The sequence below is a fragment of the Heteronotia binoei genome, chromosome 6 (genome assembly GCF_032191835.1).
Source record: "Heteronotia binoei isolate CCM8104 ecotype False Entrance Well chromosome 6, APGP_CSIRO_Hbin_v1, whole genome shotgun sequence".
NCBI lineage: Eukaryota > Metazoa > Chordata > Lepidosauria > Squamata > Gekkonidae > Heteronotia > Heteronotia binoei.
In genome coordinates this window covers 26,927,384-26,953,525 of record NC_083228.1, presented here as the reverse complement: position 1 = coordinate 26,953,525, position 26,142 = coordinate 26,927,384, and the positions used below count along the sequence as shown (strand labels likewise).

The following is a 26,142-nucleotide window of genomic DNA, read 5'->3' as shown; positions in this document are numbered from 1 at the left end:
TCCCGGGCTAGTGCAATCTCATAAGATCCTGGAAGCTAAGCAGGGTCAGACCTGGCTAGTACATGCATGCGGAAGACTTGGAAAGTCCGGGATGGAAGGTAATGGCAAACATCTGCTCATCTCTTGCCTTGAAACCCCTAGCAGGGGTGGTCAACGGTAGTTCTCCAGATGTTTTTTGCCTACAACTCCCATCAGCCCCAGCCATTGGCCATGCTGGTGGGGCTGATGGGAGTTGTAGGCAAAAAACATCTGGAGAGCTACCATTGGCCACCCCTGCTATGGCATCACCATAAGTCGGCTGTGAGTTGTCAGCAATTTCTATCACCACCAACTTCCTCCTGTAATTATGAGGTCTAAAATGTACACTCCTCCCCCCCAAAGACAGATGAAATTCCCATTGTCCTACATCCTTGTTTGACCTATGGACCATACCTTAGTCATCCTGAGACAGTACGACATGGAATGTGACCCAAACCTTTGAAAAATCAGAAGCTTGTTTTAAGAATTGCAGTGTATTCTCCATTTACACCAACACAGAGACATGCTTGAGATAACTGAAGTTGAAGTTAAAATAATGGGAGTTCTACAAAACTTACATTTCGGCGTTTAATAGCTTCTCTGACCATGTCAACAACATCTTCTCCTTCACAGTCTGTGGCCTTAAAACCCTTTGTCCAGCCAATGAGAGCTCCCTAGAACAGGGCAAGAGTAAAAAACGAATGAACAAAGTTTACTAATATGAGATTAAGTAGGTGGAACAATTCAAAGCGGATCACACTTTCAACAACAGCTGGCTTCAATGTCCTACAAATTTAGAGTAACATTTAATATTTGAAGGTTCTGCCCAGAACAGAACTGCAGCATTGCCTTGGACTGGATGATCCTTAGGCTCATTTTATAGCCAAAAAAGTGTTGCGTGTAGGCACCTAACAGTTCACATCCCTCATAGAGTTTTTGCTCTGTATCCCACTCCTCATCACAGTGGACAGAAATTTGGCTTCTGCACAACATTGTCATGCTTCTGCCAGTTTTCCAAGTTTCCCCCTGCACTGTTCCCCAAACTTGCTTTGATATATGATCTTTCCTGGAAGGTCAGGACCAAAGTAGGTTTGTGGAAATGTGGATTTTCCCCTTTCTTGCCCAGATCCAACACCATTTCCCCATTACCACCAAAATATCACTCAGCTAGTTAAAATATCACTTAGTGTTCTCTAGCTGGGGCTTCTAGGGCTCCTCAAATTGTGGGATTGGGTCATCATGACTGCTTCATAGTTGAGTCTCAAAACTAAGAGGAAGAACCAAGTGAACTTGGAGAAAAAGCTCTAGAAACCTTAGGACTGACCATTCACACATGAATTTTGTACAGACACATTCTTGGAGTTCCCAGCTACACACCTGGAGATTCCCAGGTATACAGAGGCCTCGTTTAGTTCAGGACCACGACACATAAGGCAGAGCCTTGATTAGTTAATTTTGTGCCTGAAGCAAGAATATAAAATTGCACCCCTATACTTCTTATAGCAGCTATAAACAGGGGTGGAATTCTAGCAAGAGCTCCTTTGCATATTAGGTCACACACCCTGATGTAGCCAATCATCCAAGAGCTTACAAGGCTCTTTTTTTTGTAAGCTCCAGGAGGATTGGCTACATCAGGAGGTGTGGCCTAATATGCAAAGGAGCTCCTGCTAGAATTCCACCCCTGGCCTGAGTTGCATGATTATTTCTCACACCAACAGTTCTGACTGCAGTACAACGCTACCAGGAAAAGTAGCCAATGTCATCCAATCCTATGCCATCTTGTATATGTTATTACCAAGATATGGAGTCCTGACAATGTAGAAGTGGCCCATCCAGTGGAAGCACCAACACAGTAATAACATAGGAGTAAAGTCTAGTCAGAGTTCTCTCTCCTAGTAACCACATGTTTAATAAAAACCACATTATGTGTATGCTATGTGCATCGGTAATTCATGTAAATGTGTGTGTTCATCGGCAGAAATCAATTTAGATGAAAGAGCTTAACAGCGTTGATCTAACACAACACTGATTTTCTCCATTTCCTAATAAAACTAATGCTAGGACTACTTTTAAAAATCTGATCAGGGGAGTCCACAGCAGGGTAGAGTGCAACAACAAACAAAACGCAGATCCGTGCATTGAAGCTCCTAAGAGGCAGCCCGAATTAAAAGAAGCCCAAAAAACTTGAATTCCATGCCTTACCTTATCAATGCTTGCTTGCCTGCAGGGGAAAGAGAATGTGAAGCCAAGAGGGAGTCGCGCACCTTTAATGCCCATATACTCCAAAAACTCTGCAATGCACTGAACAATATGATCAAACAGCTGTGGGGGGGGGGGGAGAAAAAATATTTTAAACACAATATTGTTCATGGAATGTGGATCAAGAAAAAGAAAGGAAGCACTAGTTGTTTTAATTTACCTCTTCCCCTGTTCCTTGCATAATTTCCAGAGGAATGGCAAAGATTTTATTGTACATTCGGACCGATTTGCTTCTTCCACTTCTGATTTTTACAAGCAAAACTCTGAAATTTGTTCCTCCAAGATCAAGGGCCAGGAATTTTCCTTTTTCTGCAACAGAAAATCAATTCATATTTCATTATGATTCTTTTCGCTTTCTTTACCTACAACAGGTTAACAAAATCCCATCCTATATAGTTTTTATAATGCATTTGTTTCAAGCACCTGATTAAATTGCAACCTATAATTTTGGACAATTTTTCTTAACAGGGAAACCTGAGAGATCAGTTCTACTGAAAGCAGAATTACTTTGTAGCATGCCTGAAAAATCGAAGCATTTTTAGTGAACAGTAAAATATGATTATAATTATTTATGATGAGACCCCCATTTTACGTTATTTTACAATTATCAAAGTCCTTGAAAAGAACAGCACATATATCATGAAGTAGGGGATAAAGAAATACAGCTAGGGCTGCCAGGTATCCAGGGTCACTGGCAGGAGATGGAAGGAGGTGGTAGAGTGGCCAGATCAAGGCTGGGAAACTCCTGGAGATTTGGGGATGGAGCCTGGGGAGGACAGTGACCTCAGTGGGGTACAGTGCCATAAAGTCCACCCTTCAAAGCAGCCATTTCCTCCAGAGGAACTGATCCCTGTAGTCAGCTGAAGAGCTGTAAATCTAGGGGATCCCCAGGTCTGACCTAGAGGCTGGCATCCCTAGCATACACCACACATATGTGCAGGCAAGGCTGTGACTGCTCACCTCAGAAGGGATTAAAATTATTAAATTTCTCGAGAAGACTTTGCACAGTTATTTCTGTGTATGTACAGGGGCCCAGAGGAAGATATCCAGTCACAGAAGCTGAACATTAAAGGCTTTTATGGCATCTTACCTGTTCCATCCGGAGTTCCACAGACAAAGGTTGGCAGCATTTTCACTGTTGCTGTCGGTTGCGTCTCTTTCTTGAGGCCACGCTCCAGCTCCATCCTCATTTTGTTCTTCACTTCTATGAGGTCCTCTTTGCTTAATCTGAAGTATGCCAAGACCTCATCAATCTGCTTGCGCTGCGACAACAGCCTGTAGGCAACGGCGGTTACCATTGCGGCTCCTTTCCCGCTGCCACTCTCGGAGAGCAAAAACCGAACATCACAGTTGGGGACTAGCCTCCTGACTACTTTATGAAGGCGCTTCGCATACCTTTAAAAAGAAGATGATGATGATGAAGTGTGCTAAACGCTTGCAAATGTGCATTGATCCTCTCATTTCAATACAAACTTCCCCACATCACGACATGACATTTTCCCCCTTTGCTTCCACAGTACTGCAATTTTGCATGTCAAAGGGGAACATGTTTTCCCTGATGCCTTCGACACACCAGCTCAATCTAGCGTGAGCACATCAAGCAGTGCCATGGCTGGCCCACAACTTCCCTTGAGCATTCTGTTAAAGTTTTACAGGAACGTCTTGCTTATGTTAGCTTTTGCAGGACAGGACTGAGTTTTCCACAGGCTGGTGTTTCAAAGCATATTTTAGTCTGATTTAAACAGATGATGCATTGCTTTATACCATAGTCTCAGATTCTAGGAATAGGCAAGTTGTTAGATGAAAGGAGTCATTTTTTTAAAGAAAGCCCATCTCTAGGATGGTTTTTAACCACCCGGCCAGTGCTGATCCTATGCATCTAAGCTTCAAGCAGTCATATGCAAAGACACCGTAAGAGCCTTTTCCAGGATCAAAATGAAGATCTGTTTTATTCCAAACTTCACAACGAACCCTTTCTGCACTGCAGCTGCAAGGAATTTCTTTCTCTGAGCACCACAGGGCCTGAATTGGATCATGCCAAGGGGGCAAGAGGTTCAAACTTTCCCCTCATTCCATTTTCCTCAGCTGAAACAGTCCCACAGGGGTTGCAACGGCACTGGATACTGCATACGAAACCTCACAGAGGGGTAAAAAGCATTCCTGCAGCCCTCTTGGCTAAGGAAAATAGTCTGGGGGAGGAGGCTTCTCCCCTCCCATGCCACAGTCCCAATCCAAACTGGGGCCTGCAGTGCTTGGAGGGTTAGTTCTCCACAGCTGCCAGGTGGATGGCAAGGAAAGCAGGCTGGGACTGGAAAACTCTGACCTGGTCCATTAAAAGACACACTGTGTAGTTGGAATCTGCCTTGAACAATGGCCGACCACTTCTCTCTGAGAGGTTCACAAGCAAGCCATGAAAATGAAAAATGATCTCCGCTTGGTTTGATCCTGCTGCCTGGTAAATCAGAGCAATATGGCTTCTTAACATTATGCATCCATGAACACGTGAATCAGCCCTATATCAAGTGAGAGACCATCAGTCCATCCAAGTTAGTATTGTCTTCTTTGACTGGCAGCAGCTCTCCAAAATCTCCCACCAAAGCCCTTCATACGATTTGATCCCTTTTAAAAATATTTATTTATTTAGGATTTTATACTTCCCACCCCACAAGCAGGCTCTGGATGATGTATAACACAGTTCTATAAAATACATATAAAATCATAAATAATCTAAAGTACTATTCTAAAAATACCCCAAACCCACATGGCGCTGTAATACAATTTTAGTTCCCCAGTTTACTTTGCTTTAACAATGCTTTAACAGTAGGGGGAGAGCGGGAGAAGCAGTTAGTACACCAGCATCTGTTCATGCCTGATTAACCGACTAGACTAGACCACAGACATTAAAAACAGTTGATGTTAAAAAGCCATAACTGTCCTCAACATTGCTATCTTCAACCATATGCTTGGTGGAACATCTCTGTCTTCCAAGCCCTGCAGAATTGTAACAGATCCCACATGGCCCTAATGTTAACAGGCAGAGAAATGCTATGTCTTGAACTCGACCTTCTGATAGACACTCTACCATTAAGCCATAGCCTTCCTCACATGTAGCTATCATTGCTAACAGACCTTGAATCTGCCTATCCCTTTGTATAGCCATTCTTCCTGTGAATGTTTGCATAACATTTAACAAATTGCCACAAGCAGATAAGCAGCAGTACTTTCTCCCTCTGGGAAAGAAGAGAATCCTGCTCATCCCACCACATCACCTACTTACTGAGGGTGTGTCTTGTACAGTGTTCCATCCATGCCAACAGTTGTACGGAGCCTGGTGAGTTTTTTATTTTCGCGAAGGCGGGTCAAGATGGCTGCCAAGGCTGAGGCACAAAGGTTGGCTGAACGGAACGAAACAATGGTGCAGACATGCTGGACGGCAATGCAGTCTTCTTCAGATGGGGTCAGGCCCAGTTCCGTCAAAATCTCTTTAGTATTGTTCAGACCTTCTTTATATCTAAGTCAAAACAAAGGAAACAGAGTCATTGTTAAGGGGCAGGGGGAGGCATTTCAGAGGGAGAAGAGCAATATTCAGCACTTTTTGTACAGGACCCATGAGCAGGCCAGAGAAACAGCCATTCCTGAAACCTGATCCTAAATGCTATGGACCACATAGGTTGTTCTTTGCCCTATTATTTTTATTTAATTAAAAAAAATTATTTGCTGCCTTTTTTCCATATGGGGCTCAAGGCAGCCTACAGTATTAATACATAAAATAGATTACATAAAACCAAACTTTGAAATCACTATTTAGTACTGCTTTAATCAAATGCTGTCTTAAACAAAACCATCTTCAACTGCCTCCTAAAGAGCGTTGCCAGCCTCCAGGTGGTGGTGGAGGTGGAAGATCTCCCGCTATTGCAACTGATGTCCAGGTGAAAGAAGTCAAATCCCCTGGAGAAAATGGCCATTTTGGAAGGCGGACTGTATGGCATGATACTCTGCTGAGGTCCCTCCCATCCCCAAACCCCACCCTCCCCAGGCTCCACCCCCCAAAATCTCAAGGTATTTCTGAACACAGAACTGGCAACCCTATTCCTAAAGATCAAAAGTAAGAGAGCCAGGCACACCTCCTTGAGAACACCTCCATAATTGTGGGGCTGCCACTGAAAAGGTCCTGCCAAAATGGCATCATTGCTGCCTCTGGCCTCTACATGCACCTCTGACTTGATTTCTCTGGGGTTGCCACGTCACTCCACTAAAGCTGATGACAGAATCAAGCTACCCAACAATAGGGCATAGTGTTTATACGGGTCACGGCAGAACTAAACTAGCTCCATTCACAGAAAGCAATCTTAAGGCTTCTTACTTTTCCATGGCAGCGACATGTCTCGTCTCAATCTTGCCCTTAGTGCAGAGATCTGTTGATAACTTCCCATTGAAAAGCAAGCCTTCCCTTGCCATTTTCAGAAGGATAAGCCTGACAAGTTCTCCTAAATACAATCCACTGATCATCTTCTCAAATCTGTGATTGAACAAAAGTGGGGTTACATAATGTGAAGGTGTCCAAATAAGCCTGTGTCTACCAGCTATATAGCATTAGAAATATTTATTCCCGCTCCAAGACTAAACTTACAATTGTTTCCCAGGATTAATAGAACCCAAGTCAATCTCTCTGTCAAACTCAGTCCGAATGCCTTCTAATGAGCCATCGTCTCCAAAGGCTCCCCATTCAGTGTTGATGCACATCCTCCCTTCATCACCTTCCACAAGGTCAATATTGCTCATCTCCTCCATGTAGCAAGCATTGGTGCCTGTTCCTGAGTCCGTCAGATTCAGTTTGGGGCGGGGTGGGGGGTGGAGAGAGAAACACATATATATATATATAACCTCACAGTTTTTTAAAAAGTAGGAATGGAACTTCGTTATTCTTCTAAGAAAACTTTTTCTTTGCCTCCAGTTTTTATGGAATCCAGCATCCACTTCTATGCCCAGTGGGTTTCAGTTATAAAACACTTCAGCTTAAGCTAAGTTAGCTCTGCTTCTTAAGAGATGTTACAGAATTACCAATAATAACCCCAACTTCACACCGTTGATCATCATATCCGCAGGTCATCATGGTTCCCACAGTGTCATTTACCAAGGCGAGGACATCTACGTCAATGTCCTAAGAGAACAGATGCAAGACATTAGTAAAATTTAAAAAGAATCAAACAATTCTCTCTCTCTCTCTCTCTACACACACACACACACACACACAGAGAGCTTTCAATAGAACTAATTCAGCCAAGTAATTAGATACTTTCAAGATAAACTAATTTTCCAAACTTAAGGTTCTAGCAGACATATGTAATTCTTTTACGTAATTATTAGTTGCTCGCTCAATAAACCAATATGACTTTGTGAACAATAATGAAATGATAACGAAATACAATAATGACATATGTCAGACATGGGAAAACCATCATGTAAGATGGGGTGGGAAATTATCAGAAAAATAAAGTTGAGAAATATAGCAAAATTTTAATCTGTGGGGAAAATTGGGGAGGCGGGGGAATGATCTACTAGATCATGGCAGAGCTTTCTATTCAGAAGCCTGGTGTGTCTGGCAGTGGAGATTGTGGGGGGTTTTATCATAATGTAAAAAAATCAATGTGCGTTAAAAAGGATCCATGTAGGTGTATTTGTGAAGCCATGACAATCTCGAATGACTTCCTTGTCTAAATTATGGCAGCAAACCATTCTCTCATATACTTCTGAATCAGTAGCAATTAAAAGCTGGTCCCAGTGTTGATCACAGCCTTGGATAATAACATTGAAGGTGTCCAATCAAAATTAACGATATGTAATGCATTGTCATCTGCTATCCTATTTGGTAGATTTAACAGGATTGAGTACTCTAATAGACACTGTCTTTGTAATTCCAAGTGTATTGAAACTATTTCCCATGTACTACGGAACTGTCCTCTTTATGATGATATTCGTTGTATATACTTGAAAGATATCTTAGCAGATATGTTGGGCTGTGCTGATTCAGGCAAAGTCCACAAACTTTTAAATGACACTTGCGCTGAGGTAACTTTAATGGTGGCTAGATTTCTTCAACAGGCCATGGAAATACGACAGAAAATGGTTCTGGAATGACCACATTTTATCTTTTAATTATTTAATTTGGCTCAACTCGACTCATATATATTTTACTTATTTTATGTATTTTAGCTCCCTATGTACTTTATAATCTAGGATTTTATATTATTTATATTGCTATTTTACTGCTAAATCTGTTTTATGCCAATAGAGGCTTGCTATTTGCTATTTGCTTTGCTAGGCAAAGGGGTTGACCTTTTCCTCCCAGCACCATTTCCATGACAAAACTCCTCCCCTGAGCATTTATTGGCCTTGTTAAGGGGAAAACATAAACAATCCTTTTATTTAATTAAGCTAAAGGCAAAAAATGGGGAAAATCTTCATGTATTTATAAATGTCCATCCATCCACATCCAAAGCAGCCATAAAGGTGCAGGCTAGGGGAACTTAATCTTGAGCCCTCCTGCTCCTGACTTCACTGGAAAGGTGCGGAAGGAGGATATTTTGTTGCCCTCCATTTTTGTTTAAAAATAAACCTGTACCCCCATTTTAGACATGAATGGGCAGAGCATTGGCCAGAAGTGTGTTTTCCATTGACTCCAATACCTAAAGGTGATAAGCTTTCTTCTGCTTCTTATCTTATCTTCCTCCTGGAGGAAGTTTGGTGTAGTGGTTAAGTGCGTGGACTCTTATCTGGGAGAACCGGGTTTGATTCCCCACTCCTCCACTTGCAGCTGCTGGAATGGCCTTGGGTCAGCCATAACTTTTGTAGGAGTTGTCCTTGAAAAGGCAGCTGCTGTAAGAGCTTCTCAGCCCCAACTACCTCACAGGTTGTCTGTTGTGGGGGGGGGGGGGGGAGAGGGAGGTAAAGGAGATCGTGACAGCTCTGAGACTCAGAGATTCAGAGTCTAGGGCAGGATATAAATCCAATATCATCTTCTTCTAAGGCGCTCAAGGCAGCATGTATGCATCTTTCTCCTCTTCTCTTTAATTTTCACAACATCCTTGTAAGGTAGATAGATTATGTTAAGAGAAAGTGACTGGGCCAAGGTCACTCCATGAGTTTCATGGCAGAACCTCATAGTCCAACATGCTCACAACTATTCTATAGGGTCTTTCAGCATATTCCCCTCCCAGAATGGATACTTAAGCTTTTACATGCACACGTTGAAATGAGATGAAGACCAGATCTTTTTTTCAACTTTAAACTTGCCTGGTGCTTCCTGAGGGCTTTGCGGAGAGAGCTCACCACATCAGTCTGCTGCACTCCTCGGACTTTGAAGTGTTTCGTCCAAGAAAGCAGCACGCCCTTTTTTTTAAAAAAAGCATTATTAGTAGTAGTAGTAATGATCAGCAGTTACACAGCACCATCATGCAGAGTGTTTTACGGTGCTGGGCAAAAATGCACAGACTACATACTTTGCTAAAATGAGATTTCTTGAAAAATTTCAAAATAAAATTTAGTACATTCCCATATTTCTATAGGAGGCCCTCCCATTGCTGTGCAGTGCTGCAATACTATGGATCCTCACACTCTTGCTTCCCCGTATCTGTTGTCTCCACCTCTCTACCCATCCCTTTACAGCCTCAACCCCTGATTCTTATAACTGTGTGGATTTTCCAAATACTTTTGCAGTCAGAACGGAGGCAGCTTGCAGTGGGCAGGTGGTAGGTGGCAGGCAGCAGGAGCACAGCAGGAAGGGAGGGAAGGAGGAAAAGAAGGAAAACCTTTGACAATTGAATGATATTAATACTGATGAATGTGGATCCAGGGGAGTAGCCATGTTGGTCTGAAGCAGCAGAACCAAGTCTGAGGCCAGTGGCATCTTTAACGAGGACCAACAAAGTTTTATTCAAAGCATGAGCTTTTGTGTGCAAGCACATTTCCTCTGATACTGATCTCTGTCACCTAGAGACCAGTTATAATTCCAGGAGGTCGCCAGTCTCCAGGTGGCAGCAAGCTTACCCAGGAGCCATTATAAAGTTTGGCCAGAGACACAGGATGTTTTCACACTACACTAAATAATGTATTTTGCAACTGGATTTTTACTCTAAGAATAGCAAAAATCCAGTTGCAAAATGCATCATTTAGTACAGTGTGAGTGAACCGACGAGCACTGAGCCCTCTGACTTCAGTCCCAGCTAGACAATATATCCTACCCTTATGTGAGTTTGCTTTCATTTTTGAATTTGCTTTCATTGTGCACTGGTTTGTTTATTTTTTTGGGAAACAGGAGACAAATGCTTTAAAAAACAAAATCACTTACACTAATTTTATGGAATAACTTCTGTACCATTCTAGGATAAGCATATCCACTCTAGAACTAGGCTTCCCAATTCCCAGGTCCCAGCAGGGGATTCCCCTGTTTTACAGGCTTCCCCCCGCCAGCTGGCCAGTGGGGGAAGCCCCACCTCCACAGCCACCATGCAACTCTAGATCTCTGGCAGGTTTAGAAACCTGCAAACAGGTCCGTTTCAAAATGTGTGTGTGTGTGTGTGCCTTTAAAGTTGAGCAGGAAGTACTTCATGGGAAGGGTCAGCAACACAGTCCCTCAGTTTGTTTTGCTTTCCTTTCAGAGGAAGTGTGTGTGTGTGTGTGTGTAAGAGAGAGAGAGAGAGAGAGAGTAGCCCCTGTTCTTTTCAGATGTGTCGTGGAGGAACCAACCGGTAAGTGTATGTGTGAGAGAGGGTTATCAATCCCCAGGTTTGGAGGTCCTCCCCACCGCCTTAGGGTCATCAGAAAGTGACCAGGGGGGGGGGATGTCTACTAGGCAATTATTCCCTATGGAGAACGATTCCCATAGGGAATAATGGGAAATTGATCTGCAGGTATCAATGGCTCTGGGGGGGCGCTATTTTTTGAGGTAGAGGCATCAAATTTTCAGTATAGCATCTAGTGCCTCTTCCTGAAATACCCCCCAAGTTTCAAAATGAATGGACCAGGGGGTCCAATTCTATGAGCCCCAAAAGAAGGTGCCCCTATCCTTCATTATTTCCTATGGAAGGAAGGCATTTAAAAAGGTGTGCTGTCCCTTTAAATGTGATGACCAGAACTCCCTTGGATTTCAACTATGCTTGTCACACCCTTGCTCCTGGCTCCACCCCCAAAGTCTCCCGGCTCCACCCCCAAAGTCCCCTGATATTTCTTGAATTGGACTTGGCAACCCTATCTAGAACCCTTCTCATTAATTCTGCTGAAAACTGATTCTGTGTGTGCAAAGCCACCAGTACTGTTATGGATTAGTGTTGGGCTTACCTCCTCTAATTTATTCTGCTTACAAGGAAAAGAAAAGGTAAAGCCAAGAGGCAACTTCTTATGCTTTATGTCCTTGGTCTCCATGAAATCTGCGAGACACTCTGCGACATATTTGAAAAGCTGCAAAGAATAGAAAAGAAACATTTATTAGTTACTGCTGTATCCTATTACATATTATCAGGGCTTTTTTTTTGTAGAAAAAGCCCAGCAGGAATTCATTTGCATATTAAGCCAAGCCAGCTGGAACTATGTTCCTGTGCATTCCTGCTAAAAAAAAAAAAACCTGCATATTGTCATACATTTTCTGCCTTCTCTCCCATATTCTGGGCCACTCAAAAAGAACAGAAGATTTAGAACAGTGGCAACATTAACATTAGCATTAACATGGAGAGCCAGTTTGGTATGGAGAGCCAGTTTGGTATAGCGGTTAAGTGTGCGGACTCTTATCTGGGAGAACCGGGTTTGATTCCCCACTCCTCCACTTGCACCTGCTAGCATGGTCTTGGGTCAGCCATAGCCCTGGCAGAGGTTGTCCTTGAAAGGGCAGCTGCTGTGAGAGCCCTCTCCAGCCCCACCCACCTCACAGGGTGTCTGTTGTGGGGGAGGAAGGTAAAGGAGATTGTGAGCCGCTCTGAGACTCTTCGGAGTGGAGGGCAGGATATAAATCCAATATCTTCTATCTTCTATTAACAATTAACAATCAATATATTTTCTGTAAGAGTAAGAAAGCTGTGGATCTGATCCAGATCTTCAGAAGATCAGCATACTAGTTAATGGTAATCTAGTTACCCTAAGAAGCAACCTGCCTAAGACCTATTCACATGAGCCCGTCAAATATAGCAGCCATAATTTTTAGTAAGCCACGCTGCTTTCTAGAACCAACTGCTGAGCTGCAATCCTGACACTTTGCCCTTTTGATTTGGAGCTTGTAAATATTCAAACAGCTAAAAGCTGGCCTAATCAAAGACACAATCCAACGTGATTAGCAAATTGCCTAGTAAGAGATGATGCTTACATCAGTTCCATTTCCATGTATGATTTCTTTGGGTGTTGGGTAGAACTGACTCTCCATTTGAACATTTTGCTTCCCATCTTCGGACACTTTGACCTTCAGGACTCTAAATTTGGAGCCACCAAGATCTAAAGCCAGGAAGTCACCCTTTTCTGCAATGTGAAAAACAGATAGGATCATGTCTTCACACCATGATTAATTGCGCACCTTGAGATTCCCACATGGGTTTTGCTGCTGCTCCCAGAACAGGTTCTTATAATCAACATTCTGGAAAAGTAGGAGACATCCAAAGGCTCATGTCAATTCCTGGCTTCCTCTGCCACCAGCCCGGTGTTACTTTACTGATCCAGCGCATCTTGAGTCACAGTGGTTCAGTGCTAGAGAAAGAACACTTGCAGACAGCCTAATTTTGGATATTATGGAAACATTTTTAGGAATGCGTACAGTATTTTTAGTTTTCATCTTTTTTTTTCGCTATTGGCATACCTACTTCAATCTGTTCTTCTCTCCATTTGTTTCAGTGGGAAACACATCAACATCTGTAACTCCCCACCCCATCAAATTGGGATGACATTCTCATTCCCACCAAGCTTCACTAGTGGAAAGCATACCCTATCAAAACAAGCAACTAAAAATCAATCTTGCATAGCAGGCAGGAGCAGACGCTTGGCAGCCCAAGGAACAGGACTGCCAGCTATGGCTCGGGAAGTTACTGGGTACTTGTGGGCAAAGCCTGAGGAGGTACAGCCAGGATATTAGAATCAACCCCCCCAAAGCAGCCATTTACTCCAAGGGAAATGATCACTCTAGTTTGGAGATCAGTTGCCGTTTGGGGGGATCTCAGAGCCCCACCTGGATGCTGACAACCCAAGGAATGGCCTAGCAATCAACATGAGATTGCGGGCTTTGATGTGGGGATGGGACTGGATAAAATGGCTGTTGTGGAGGGTGGATGGATTCTATGGTATTATACCCCACAGAGGTCTCCCCTTCACCCAAACTCCTCACACTTCACCCCACCCCCCAAGTCTCCAGGAATGTTCAAACCTGGAGCTAGAAGCCCAACCTATGCCAAATAAATTCCTATAGGGTTATCCTCTGCCCTACTGGATGAGAACCTTTTAAAATATAATTTGGTAAGTCTGGCTTCCTCACTGATCAGAGTAGACTAGATACTTGCCATCATCTTTTCCCAGGTGTGTACTCCACCCTCAGGATCATCTTTTCTCAGAGGACTCCACCCTCAGTATAATGGCAGAAAGGGGCTAAACTGCTACAAGGTCATTCTGTTCTGAAACTCTAAAAAGAATAAGAGGCATGTCCACTCTGGGACATACTAGCCCTAGACAGTTCAACTGAAATGCATTTTGAACTAAAACAGAAAATACAATCCCATCTCCTGACATTTCTTCAGTAGTCTTGAAGTGCCTGCTTAGACGACTAGAACCACAATCTCAAAAGAGAGGCAAGCAGTAGCATGTCCCTGCTGTTCAACCAGCTCCTAAGACTTCACAGTTCTCTCTCTCCTTCACGATTCTGCCTCCCTGATTGCTTAGCATTTTCTTTGGAAAATCCCAGCATAGTTTACCACAAACCTCCCTACAATAAGATGGTGGAATAAATCTAAAATGGCCACTTGCCTGAGCCATCGGGAGTTGATCGCACAAACGTTGGCAGCATTTTTAAGGTAGCTGTTGGGTTGGTGTCTCTTCCCAGGCCCTTCACCATCTCCGCCTGGAAGCGTTTCATCACATCCAGTAGGACATCATCAGAGAGGCGCATGTGGTAGAGGTACCGATCAACCTGGAGCAAGACATGGCAGGTATTGCTGTTACTGTTAGTTCCTTTAATGAAAAATAGGCAGAGGGATCTGAACCAGGGAAGTTGTACTAGTTAGTGACCCATGTAGGATTGTCATAGGGTTGCCAATCTCCAGGCGGGGGCAGGGGATCCCCCAGTTTGGAGGCTCTCCCCCCACTTCAGGGTCATCAGAAAGCAGAGGAGGGGGAGGAAAATGTCTGCTGGGCTCTCCATTATTCCCTATGGAGACTGATTCCACTAAGGTATAATGGAGAATTGATTGTGGGTATCTGGGGGCTGTTTTTTGAGACAGAGGCCCCAAATTTTCAGCATAGCATCCGGTGCCTCTCCTTAAGCAGGTCCAGCACCCCACCAGCATGGCCAGCTCTGAAGACAGCACCCTCCATGGCTTCTCCAACGGCTGGCTGCTGGCTTCAGACACTGTCTGCCCACCTGTCTGCTGCTGCTCTTCCTCCAATGCAGGGCAGTTCAGCTGGTATCTTTGTGCCAGCTGGGAGTCATTTCTCTTTTTTTTCCAGCCATACCAGCATTTTTTTTCACTAGACTCAGACTGCTTGTAAAAAAATTAAATGTAAAACAACAAAACAGAGGAATGTCAGATGGTACAGAATGGGCAGGACAATGTGGGAGTGGTCTACAGGGAGCTGGGGAAAGGGCAGGGAAGAGAAATCCAAGGGAATCTGTATACTTTGGGGTTATTTTTGGCTTGGATTTTAAAGATGTCATGTCAATAAGCAGCAGTGCTTTACCATAATTAGAAAGAGACGCATTTTGCCAGTCGGTTTATGCTAGGAATTTGCAGTATCCAGTATACCCATATGCCAGAGGCAAAGGTGTTTATGATTTCTACAACCATACAGAAATTTTACTTTTCTAATACAGATAAGATAGAATGGATTTTAGAAACTGTCGCCTGCCATTGGTGTAAAGCAAAGAATAAGAGTGACGTCATGGGAAGAGAATTTTATTTACAAGGATGTTGAACAAATAGATTCATTCTGTACTCATGAGGCACAGTTGGGACATACTGCCTATTCTTGGTCCTTTTTAAAACCAATGAGCAGAAATGATCCGCTGCACTTCCATGTAAACATAGATGATAATAGTTGGAAGCCTCTTGGTCATTGCCCGGACCCTGGAAAATGCAGTAAAGTGGCATTGCGGAATGAGATTAATGGAGCAGAGCAAGAACGCTCCGGGAAGCTGGGGACTTGGTAACTTAACAACCTAACAAATGAGTTCAATGGTAACCTAACAAATGAGTTCAATGCCTCTGCCTTTTACCTTCTATGTTACATTTTGGAGACACTGGACTATCCCCACACTTCAAGATGCCTGAAAACATGGAAGAATGAATGGTACACACATGAGCTGCATATATACAGGTAAGGAGATGCCTTGGTCCCTCTGAGGCAGCCGGATTCAGAGTGAGGAGAGAACAAGGGTGGCGAAATTCCAAGGGCCCAGTCCACTGTGGAATAGGGTTGGCAAGTCTCCCCTGGCCACTAGAGGGGGATGGTGGAGTTACGGCTGCCAGATCCAGATTGGGAAACTCCTGGAGATTTGGGGGTGGAGCCTCAAGAGGACCTCAGTGGGGTACAATGCCATAGCATCCACTCTCCAAAGCATCCATTTTCTCCCAGGCAACAGATCTATGTAGTCTTGGAGATGAGCTGTAATCCCAGGGGATTCCCAGGTCCCACCTAAAGGCTGGCATCCCTACAAGCCAAGTGGGGTCTGGAGATCTTCCGAAATTACAGCTGATCGCCAGAAAATGGCTGCTTTGGAAACTGGATTCTAAGATATTCTGCTCTACTGAAGTTCTTCCCTTCCCCAACCCCTGTCCTCTCCAGGTTCCATCCCCCATAACCTCCAGGAATGTCACAATCCACTACTGGCAACCCTAAGCTGAGCAAGTCATGTAGTTTGCTTTATGCAGTGCTGCAATGGCGGGGGGGGGGGGGGCCTCAGGCGGGACCTTTGTCTGGGGGGGGGGGGTGCTCAGCAGCTCTGGCCAGATTTCAGTGCATCTCACTTATTTGTTTTTAGCCTCCAATGAAGCCATTCTCTCTCTGCCTAAATTTCCACACTCAATGGAAAGGCGTTATTGGCCTCTGTGCTGCTCCATTTTCCACACACGTGCTAGCTCAAGGCAGCAGCTTCTCATAGCTGCCAACAGCCAGGTGGGACACAGCCCAACAACTCATTTGCACAACAATCAGGGCTAACGAAACACAATGGCTCCTAATATTATCAAAAAGCTAACATTTGTGTAGTCTTTCCAGAGGGCATGCCCTGCACCTTCGCTTGCTTTAGAAAAATGAGACCATGAAGAGGTGATGATGTGATCGTATCTGCAGGGCCTACCTTGCATCAAACTCTTTGCTGGTTTACCTGCCAGATGTAACGACAGCTGGCAGCCAGTAGACGGAAGGGAAGAAAAGTTCTGGAATGAAGTTCTACTGAGAGCTCCTCTTTTAATTTGCTTGATTATTGAGGGGAGAAGAGAACTTGAAAGGCTTCTGAATTAAGCATCAGTCAGTGTTCTTGTCCTCTAAGGCTATGAACAATAAGCAGCTCTTCAACTCATTCCATCTTTATAGCCTTGGAGGAATCAGAAGAACCCGGAAGCCATAGGGGATACCCGGATCATAACTGAAGAACCACATCCTTTTGGAGTCAGTTGGTTGAAGTACAGGAATCTTGTTATCAGATCTCTCGATGTTGTTAATTTTATTTAAATGCACCCACCCAAAGGGGTTATGATTAGAGTTGCCAACCTCCAGGTGGAAGCTGGAGATCCCCTGGGATTACAACTGATTTCTAGATGACAGATCAGTTCCTTTGGAGAAAAAGGCTACTTTGGAAAGTGAACTCTATGGCATTATGCTGACTAAAGTCCCTCTCCTTGCCAAGCCCTGCCCTTCTTAGACTCCTCCCACCAGGTTTTCACATCTTTCCCAAATGGACATCACATCCCTGTAGATGTCCATCTTTTCTCCAAACTCCACCATCCCCAGACACTGCCCTCAAATCTCTAGGAATCTTCCAAGCCCAAGTTGGCAATATAGGCTTCAGGGACTCTCTGGGAAATCGCACACAGCACGTGTGGTGCAATGACATCCATAGAGTTTTCCCCAAATTGCTAGAGCATCCCCACGTGAAACCATAGAGTTTCCTGCAAATTCCTAGAATGTCACTTCTGGGCGCCTCACATGCCGCATGGTGACAGGACTCTTTGGGAGGCAAGGATCTCTCCTAGCAGCCTCCTCCCTGCCAGTGGGTTGAGGCCTGCCAAGGCAGGGCATCCCCCACCCCCAACGGGAATTTGGCAGCCCTAGATCACATACACTAAAATAATGCACTTTCAATCCCCTTTCAGTTCGCTTTCTAAGAGGATTTTACTGTGTGAACTGGCAAAATCCACTTGGAAGGTGCAATGAAAATGGAAAATGTATTTTTAGTGGGTGTGATTGCAACCATACATATGCTTTTCTTTATTATTTCATTTGGTTTATTAAGGTTTGAAAAAATAAAGATCTTCCTTCAGATAAAAAAGTAATAAAATAACAATCACTGAACAAGGAAGACAATGCCTTTCGGTAGTTATTTAGAATAATTTAAAAGTGTGTTGGGTTTTGGTTTTTTTTATATGCAGGCTGCTGCTCTTCAGGGATGTGCAGAGACGGGGGTTGTATGCAGCTTCCATGCACAGTAATTCTTCAGCTGCACTCGACTTTTAATTCTTCTGGACAATCTGTATAATGGATAGTGGGAAACTTGAGTTCAAATTTGCCCCTACTCAGTCATATATCTCATTGGGCCCATAGCCCTGGGTGAGACATTATTTCTATCTAACTTTCCTCAAAGGATTGTTTCTGAGGATACAATAGGATAAACCCCAGCTATGTTGCTTCTTGGTGGAGAGACAGAGTATAAAAGTCAAATAAAATATTGGAGGAAAACCACCCTTATTTAAAAAAAAATGAATCCAGACCATCTCTCCTTTAAAGCTGAGAAACAAAAATTGTTAACATCTGGCCCTAAAAGTTCCTTCAGCTAATCATTTGACTCATGCTTTTGCCCCTAGTAATACAATTGCTTCATTTAACAGCTAGCCGTCATAGAGATTAGAGGTTTCGCTCTGGGCATTCCACTACGACAAGCAGGTCATGGCTCAAGAGTAAAGGGCAATGGGCTAAGAAGGAGAAGAGCAGACCTAAGGGGGTGAGGACATGATAATAAGAGGTTTAAAAATTATGCATGGGGTGGAGAGAGTTCACAAAGAGGAATTTGTCTCCCTCTCCCAAAATACTAGAACTTGAGGGCTTCCAATGCAGCTGATGGGCAAGTAAATTCAGGACAGGCAAAAAGGAAATATTTCTTTACACCGAGAGTGATTAAAATCTGGAATTCGCCGCCAGAGGAGGTAGTGATGGAATAAACTGCTTCGAAAGGGGATTAGTCAGATTCAGGAAGGAGAGGCCTGTCAGTGGCTGTAGCCATGGTGACTGAGGGGAACCTCCACATTCAGAGGCAGTCAACCTCTGAATCCCAGAGCTAGGAGGTAACATCAGGGGAAGGTCTCAGCCTCTGTGCCCTGTTGTTGGCCCTCCAGAGGAACTGGTTGGCCACTGTATGAGGCAGGATGCTGGACTAGATGGACCACTGGTCTGATCCAGAAGGGCTCTTCTTAAGAGAAGCAAGGGAGCATCCCTATTGCCTTATCCCTGCATGATTTTGCCATACGTTTGCCCAATGACAGACAACATTATCCTCTTGTAGTGCTGTATTATACACACATCGGCCAGGTTTCTAAAAGGTAATCTGTTGGAATCTAACCCCCCTCTCTCCAAACACACACACATTCCAGTCCAAGAGGAATTAAGTCACTAGCAATCCAATCCTAAATAATTACGCCCTTAGAAGCCCATTGATTTAACTGCATACATAGGGTGGGCGCTATAAATGTTTTAGATTGTCAGGTTGTTCCTCCTTGACAGCATGGAATGCATCCATGTTAACAGGTTTGGAATCGGTTCCTTGGCCCATCTTTAAGTGGCAGCTCAGTTACCGCACATGAGTTTAACAGAATTACATTCCAGGTCACCCAAACTCCTTGGACCAAGTTTATGCTCCAGATTAGTAGCTCAGTCCTGATATGCCGTTATCCATTAACAGTTACTATAGTCACTCCATTATTGATTAAAGACACTGAGTTTTACACAGATCCAAGTCGTCAGCCGTGTTGGTCTGAAGTAGTAGAACAAAATAGGAGTCAAGTTGCACCTTTAAGATCAACTTAGTTTTATTCAGAATGTAAGCTTTCGTGTTCTCTCTAAGCACACTTCGTCAGACGAGAATCCGGTACAGTGAGCAAAGCCACACGTAGCTGGTAGTCAGTGGCTCAGAATGCAAACTGGTACAAATTTAAGAACCAATGACAGTCCTACACAGTAACTAAGTCTTTAGATAAAGTAAATCTCAGAAGTGTTTTCACATACAACATTACAATTACATTTGAACTATTCCAATGAACTCTGTCGTTAAGGGAGCACTAAAGCCGCCCTTGAACCTCCAAATGGTTGCAGAGGCAAAACTCAGTGTGGGACAAATAAACTTTAAAACCAGCCAGCAGAATCAAATCTTACCTTTTTGATCTGGTCCTCTTTTAGCTTTGTGAAATAAAAAGCCACCAAGTGTACGGCAAACATCTTCTCAAATTGCTGGGCCAAGCGCTGATGAGATCACTGCATGTCACCAGTTCCAGACCTTATTCATCTCCTAAGAACCAAGGAGCCCTCCTTCTGCCCTGCCATTTCCCAGCCAAGGAGCAAGAGTCCCCCGACCCGTTCAGCCTGATTGGTTCAATGATTAAACTTCAGCCTCTTGCTCTCTCCGTGGATCCCCCTCCCCTCCAAGTCCCTCCCACTGCTCAGCACGGTCTCCTACTGAGCAGGTGGCCAGTTGCCAAGGGAAGAGAAATTATTAGTTAATTGGCCCAACTTCAGCATTTCTACCTCTGAACAATCCGGTTGCTATGGAGGATTCTTCCCCTGACCCAAACCCAGCATGATTTCCCACAGCACGGGCAGGAATCCAAAGAGGAAAGAGCAACAAACACAAGCCACTTCAATGGGCATTATCTCACTGGGACACATGACCGGGGAGGGGATTATGGGAACAGTGCACACTCTCCCCCTCCCTCCCCAGTTCAGCTCTACGGTGTTTGACAGATTTTTTCAGTGTTTGTTCCCAGGCATGTTTGTTGTGTGTTTACATGTCTTCATGCCCTGCCCAGATTGCTCTTCTGAACAGTCCTGAGGGATTTTTTTGTAGCAGGAACTCCTTTGCATATTAGGCCACACCTCCCTGATGTCACCAATCCTCCAAGAGCTTACAGCAGGCCCTGTAAGAAGAGCCCTGTGAGCTCTTGGAGGATTGGCTACATCAGGGAGGTGTGGCCTAATATGCAAAGGAGTTCCTGCTGCAAAAAAATCCCTGGTTCCTGACATCTGCTTGCTTAGCAGAGAGATTCATCTGCCAAACACCCCCCCCCTTTTCTTATCAAAGAGTCTGAAAAGTGAAATCAATACAAGCATGACACATTCTTAAGGAGGACCTGATGTGAGACTAGACCAAGCTCTCTCTAGTCACATGAGCACCCATGAGGCTGCCTTATACAACAACAGACCATTTGTCCATCAAGGTCAGCACTGTCTACTCAAACTGGCAGCAGCTCTCTGAAATGTTAGAGAGCCAGTCTGATGTCGTGGTTAAGAACAGCAGATTCTAATCTAGAGGACCTGCTTTGATTCTAGATAGCCAGTTGGGTGACCTTGGGTCAGTCACAGTTCTCTCAGCCCCACCTACCTCACAGGGTGTCTGTTGTGGGGAGGAAAGGAAGGAGATTGTAAACTGCTTTGAGACGCCAAGTGAAAGGCAAGGCATAAATCCAACTCTTCTTTTTCTTCTTCTTTCACATTGCCTGGTACTGTTTAACTGGAGATGCTGGGAACTGAACCTGAGAAACTTCTGCCTGCTAAGTAGATGCTCTGCCACTGAGCCACAATCTGTCCCCAAGTCCTGAATTCTGTTTCCAACAATAGGCCACCAGCTGCCCAGCTTGTGAGATGGTTATGGTCCCTCCCCCATTTGTCCTAGTACTTGCTACTTAGAACTCTACTGCCCATACCTATAGAGGTTCTATTGAACTATCCCGGTTAATGAACAGTCCCTGCCAGACCAGTCTTCTACTCAGACCTTCTTTTAAAACAATTCTAAAGTAGTAGTCTCCATCATGTCTTCCGACAGGAAGTTCCATACATTAATTACACATCGAGTGACAGGAAGAAATGCTGTTATCAAGTCTTAAACTCATTACCAATTGATTTTACTAGGTGAGCCCTGGCGCTATCAGAGAAATGACAGCAAGATGGAATTAGGCCTGCTGATCAGTAGCTGGGTTATACTATACTTGCGTATGACCAAAGTCTGCCCTGGATTTTGGCTCTAATCCAGCGAAAGCTGCAGTTTCATGGCCAGCTAGTAGCCAGATATGACGGGTGAGGTCGCATATGCAAAGGAACAGACTTCTCCATCTATGCATTGCAGTGTGGGTAAGCAGGGCTTTTTTTGAGCAGGAATGCAGTTCTGGCTGACTTGGCATCAGGGGTGTGGCCTAATATGCAAATGAGTTCCTGCTGGGCTTTTTCTACCAAGAAAAGCCCTGTGGGTAAGATTGCATGGGACACACTGCATTTAACGGTTCATTGTGATGGGGATGCAAATCAGCATCCAGTCAGCATGTGCCATTCCCACTCTAGCAGGGGAGGCCTTACTGAAATCTGCTTCTACCTGTGCTGGACAGAGTGAGCGTAACTGCTTGAGGAGTCTGTCCAATCAAACAAGAGGGAAGCCAAACCATTCTGCCAGCCAGGCAAGAACCTACACTAAAGCTTTCTGAAAACCAAAGACGCCCCTGGCAGTTTTTGCAGTGTGGGAAGCAGACTTCAAGAGACTTGCACAGCAGGTCTACGTTTTACCCTTCCACAGAGATTATCCTCACTGTGGTGAAACATCATGTGCAAAACAGGCTTCAGTTCCCTCAGCCAGTTGCTCAACATGGAACACCATGGCCTCGCTACAAGCGTGCCTCATCTCTTCCTTGCACCTCAGTCTGAAGGGCACTGCTACACAATTACACACAGAAGTTAAGAACAGACTCATTGTCCTCCACTGACATCACTCTCCCCCCTGCCCATTGAATCAGAGCTGGCAGCTATATGGAGAAGACAGTTCAGCGAGGTGCTTTTAGTTCTCCTGAAAGGGGCAGATGGGGAAGGGAAGAGAACACAGAAGACACCTTCCTAACTGGAGGGTCCTTTCCAGAGTTCTCTGTTCCTTGGTTAGACCACCATTCCAAGACAGCCCTCATCTTCCACAAAGCAGACGATGAACCAGGCGTGTTAGACCAGATTCAAGCCCTTCTCCACACACCTGAAGTCCCCTCAGTGCTTCCCCTCCTAAAAGTGCAGGTTACATTTGCATTCCACTCCATGGAGCTCAAGTTGACAGACAAGTGCTTTCTATATTTTATCCATACAACACCATGGTGAGGCATGATCAGTTGAGAGATGGGGACTGAGGGCTACACCCAGAGGGCTTCCTTGTCAAACATATTGGCAGCGTCCAGTGGAACAATTAGATCCAGTGCTACCATGCTGTGCTTTTCCCCAGCAAGAATCTTGTGTGCTGGACCCATCTCATGTGACAGGCCACCACTGAAGACAGAGAGAGAGCTCAGCTAGGGAGGCAACAGGAGGGCAAGACTGGGTTGCTCCTGGCAGCCATTCTCTGAAGACAAGTTGGCATTTAGCAGAACTGCATTACTCACTTATTTTCAGGGCTTTTTTGTAGCAGGAACTCCTTTGCATATTAGGCCACAACTCCCTGATGTAGCCAATCCTCCAAGAGCTTACAGTAGGCCCTGTAAGAAGAGCCCTGTAAGCTCTTGGAGGATTGGCTACATCAGGGAGGTGTGGCCTAATATGCAAAGGAGTTCCTGCTACAAAAGCCCTGCTATTTTACATACATCCCATTTTCCCCTCCAACAGGCAAACAAAGTGGCTTACATAATTCTCTCCTTCTCTATTTTGCCCCCACAACAACCTTGCAAGGTAGGGTACAATGAAAGGGGAGTGGCTGGGCCAAGAGTCAGCCAGCCAGCTTCCACGGCAGAGCAGGGATCTGAACTTGCATCTTCCAGCCCTGAGCCCAGCACTCCAACAACTGCACTGCCTCATCACCAAGGCGATGAAAAGGGCTTCCTGTTTCAATTCGACATCCTGAATCTTCAAGGGAGCAAAGCTTTCAAAGCTAGAGGAATGAGGGCAAGTCTTGTATGCTGCAGGCAGAGTGCTTAACTGCAAATCTCTATCAGCGTTGCAAACCATCTTTTACCTAGGATCTTTCAGATAGAACACAGGGGTCTCCAATCTTTTTGAGCCTGTGGGCACCTTTAAAATTCTGACACAGCGTGGTGGGCACAACCACAAAATGGCCACCACATGAAATGGAGTTGACCTTACCCCCACACACAGAATAAGAAGAGCTGGTTTTTATACCTCACCTTTCACTACCTGAAGGAGTCTCAAAGTGACTTATAATCACCTTCCCTTCCTCTCCCCACAACAGACACCCTGTGAGATAAGGAGGGCTGAAACTGCTCTGGGAGAACTGTGACTGGTCCAAGGTCACCCAGCTGGCTGCATGTGGAAGACTGAGGAATCAAACCTGGTTCTTCAGATTAGATTCCAATGCTCTTAATTACTACACCACACTTGGAAGCCCAAGTGTCTGGGACAAGAAGAAAGAGCAGTAGTGACAGAATAAAACCAACATTGTGGTTATTTTAATCTGTACAGCCAACTGCGAAGAAGCCTATTTGACCCCATCTGTTTCTTAGAACACTCACTGGGCACCAGGAAAGTTGTTGGCAGGTGCCAGGGCCCCCAAGAGCACATTGGGAAACCCCAAGGGAGAGGCTGATGTAGACCTCGCCTTCCTTGATAACACACCACACATTTAATCCACCAAACCAGAACACACCACACATTTAATCCACCACGCCAGAGGGTGCATTCACACTGCACTAAATAATGCATTTTGCAACTAGATTTTTGCTATGCTTACACGGTAAAAATCCAGTTGCAAAACATTTATTTAGTGTAGTGCAGGGCTTTTTTGTAGCAGGAACTCCTTTGCATATTAGGCCACATACCTCTGATGTAGCCAATCCTCCAGGAGCTTACAGGGCTCTGAGTACAGGGCCTACTGTTAGCTCCAGGAGAACTGGCTACATCAGGGCTGTGTGGCTAATATACAAAGGAGTTCCTGCTACATAAAAGGCCCTTTGTGAAAGCACCCAGAGTAAACTGTAGATGCAAACCCATTTATGTACTGCACCAGTTTCATACTGCTATGCTAACAAAATATGGAGGACTCTAAAATGCTATTTACAGTCCTCAAGCATAAAGAACTCTGTTTGGTACTACCTACCTCCAGACTTGTTCAAAGGAGATTAATACATGGCGGCCCCCCTGCCATTCATGCAGATCATGTGAATCCAGCGCTCTTCACCAAGGCTAATTGCGTCCACATTATTAGTGCAGCAGAAAACTTCCATTCAAATCAGCCTTAGAAATGCCTGAACAAACTTCAGAGGACGTACAGCAGTTACTATGGAGTCACTATGGGAACAAGCAGTGAATTAAAGGAAGTGCTAATCTCAGCAAAAATCCGAAAGAATGTCCCAGGCTTCATCCTTAAAGGCTCACAGCTCAGACATCAGGTTTCATTGCCATCCCGCTCTAGTGCACACAGCTCAAGCCTTTTCTTGTCAGGCAAGAGACCCAACTGTGAGTGCTTCACAAGGCATACAGCAATTCACCACCACTCTACAGTCTCGACACGCAGCTCAACCTCAACATGAAGTTGGGATTTAGGAACAGTTCTTGCTATGTGTAATTTAAGGTTAAAGGGCAGCCATGTTGTCTCTCTCTTTTCTAGGGAGCCAGTTGTGTAGTGGTTAAGAGCAGCAGACTCTAATCTGGGAAAACTGAGTTTGATTCCCCACTCCTTCACATGCAGCTGCTGAGTGACCCTGGGTCAGTCAGTCAGTTCTTGAAAGAGCTGCTCCCTCAAGTGCAGTTCTCAAAAGAGCTCTCTCAGTCCCACCTACTGTGGGGGGGGAGGGAGGGAAGGAGATTATAAGCCGCTCTGAGACTGGGAGCGAAGGGCGGGGTATAAACCCAACTCTTCTTTTCTCCCCACCAGTAGATTCTAGTAGTACTTGGGGAAGAGTGATGGGGAGAGAAACCACCCTTCCCCAAGGCTAACAACAAAAACACAACTCTTGCCACAAGCCAGTAAAAGTCCTTTGCGACAAGTCAGCTCCAGCTGACGAGTTTGCCATTCGAAGCACCGGTCGCATTCGGCTTCCAACCAGAAGGGGTGCTGGGAGGTCAGATTTTTAAAGCTGTAATTTAGCAGCTGCAGGATTCCCTAATGCAGATCACAGCTAGAGCACCTGTGCATGGCGAGACGCAAGCAGTTCACCCTTCCAACTCATTTCCTGACTTCAAGGGTCCCACAGAGCTTCCACTTGCCACATCAGGAGGAATCATGCAGGGGTG

The 26,142-nt window shown here is 44.7% G+C and overlaps 1 protein-coding gene across 1 annotated transcript in view; it reads right to left on the bottom strand.

Annotated features, from left to right (window-relative positions):
- LOC132573594 (hexokinase HKDC1) overlaps positions 1–20,306 on the bottom strand; it is a 28,589-nt gene extending 8,283 nt beyond the window's left edge. Inside the window, exons 1-13 of the mRNA XM_060241163.1 lie at positions 20,098–20,306; positions 14,266–14,428; positions 12,629–12,777; positions 11,614–11,733; positions 9,571–9,666; positions 7,339–7,438; positions 6,908–7,091; positions 6,641–6,796; positions 5,555–5,788; positions 3,368–3,672; positions 2,438–2,586; positions 2,221–2,340; positions 597–692 (exon numbers count right to left, since the gene is read on the bottom strand). Coding sequence (XP_060097146.1) covers positions 597–692; positions 2,221–2,340; positions 2,438–2,586; positions 3,368–3,672; positions 5,555–5,788; positions 6,641–6,796; positions 6,908–7,091; positions 7,339–7,438; positions 9,571–9,666; positions 11,614–11,733; positions 12,629–12,777; positions 14,266–14,428; positions 20,098–20,160 — 1,935 coding nt within the window. The 5' untranslated portion in view covers positions 20,161–20,306. The remainder of the gene's footprint in view (positions 1–596; positions 693–2,220; positions 2,341–2,437; positions 2,587–3,367; positions 3,673–5,554; positions 5,789–6,640; positions 6,797–6,907; positions 7,092–7,338; positions 7,439–9,570; positions 9,667–11,613; positions 11,734–12,628; positions 12,778–14,265; positions 14,429–20,097) is intronic.
- Between the last annotated feature and the right edge of the window lie 5,836 nt (positions 20,307–26,142).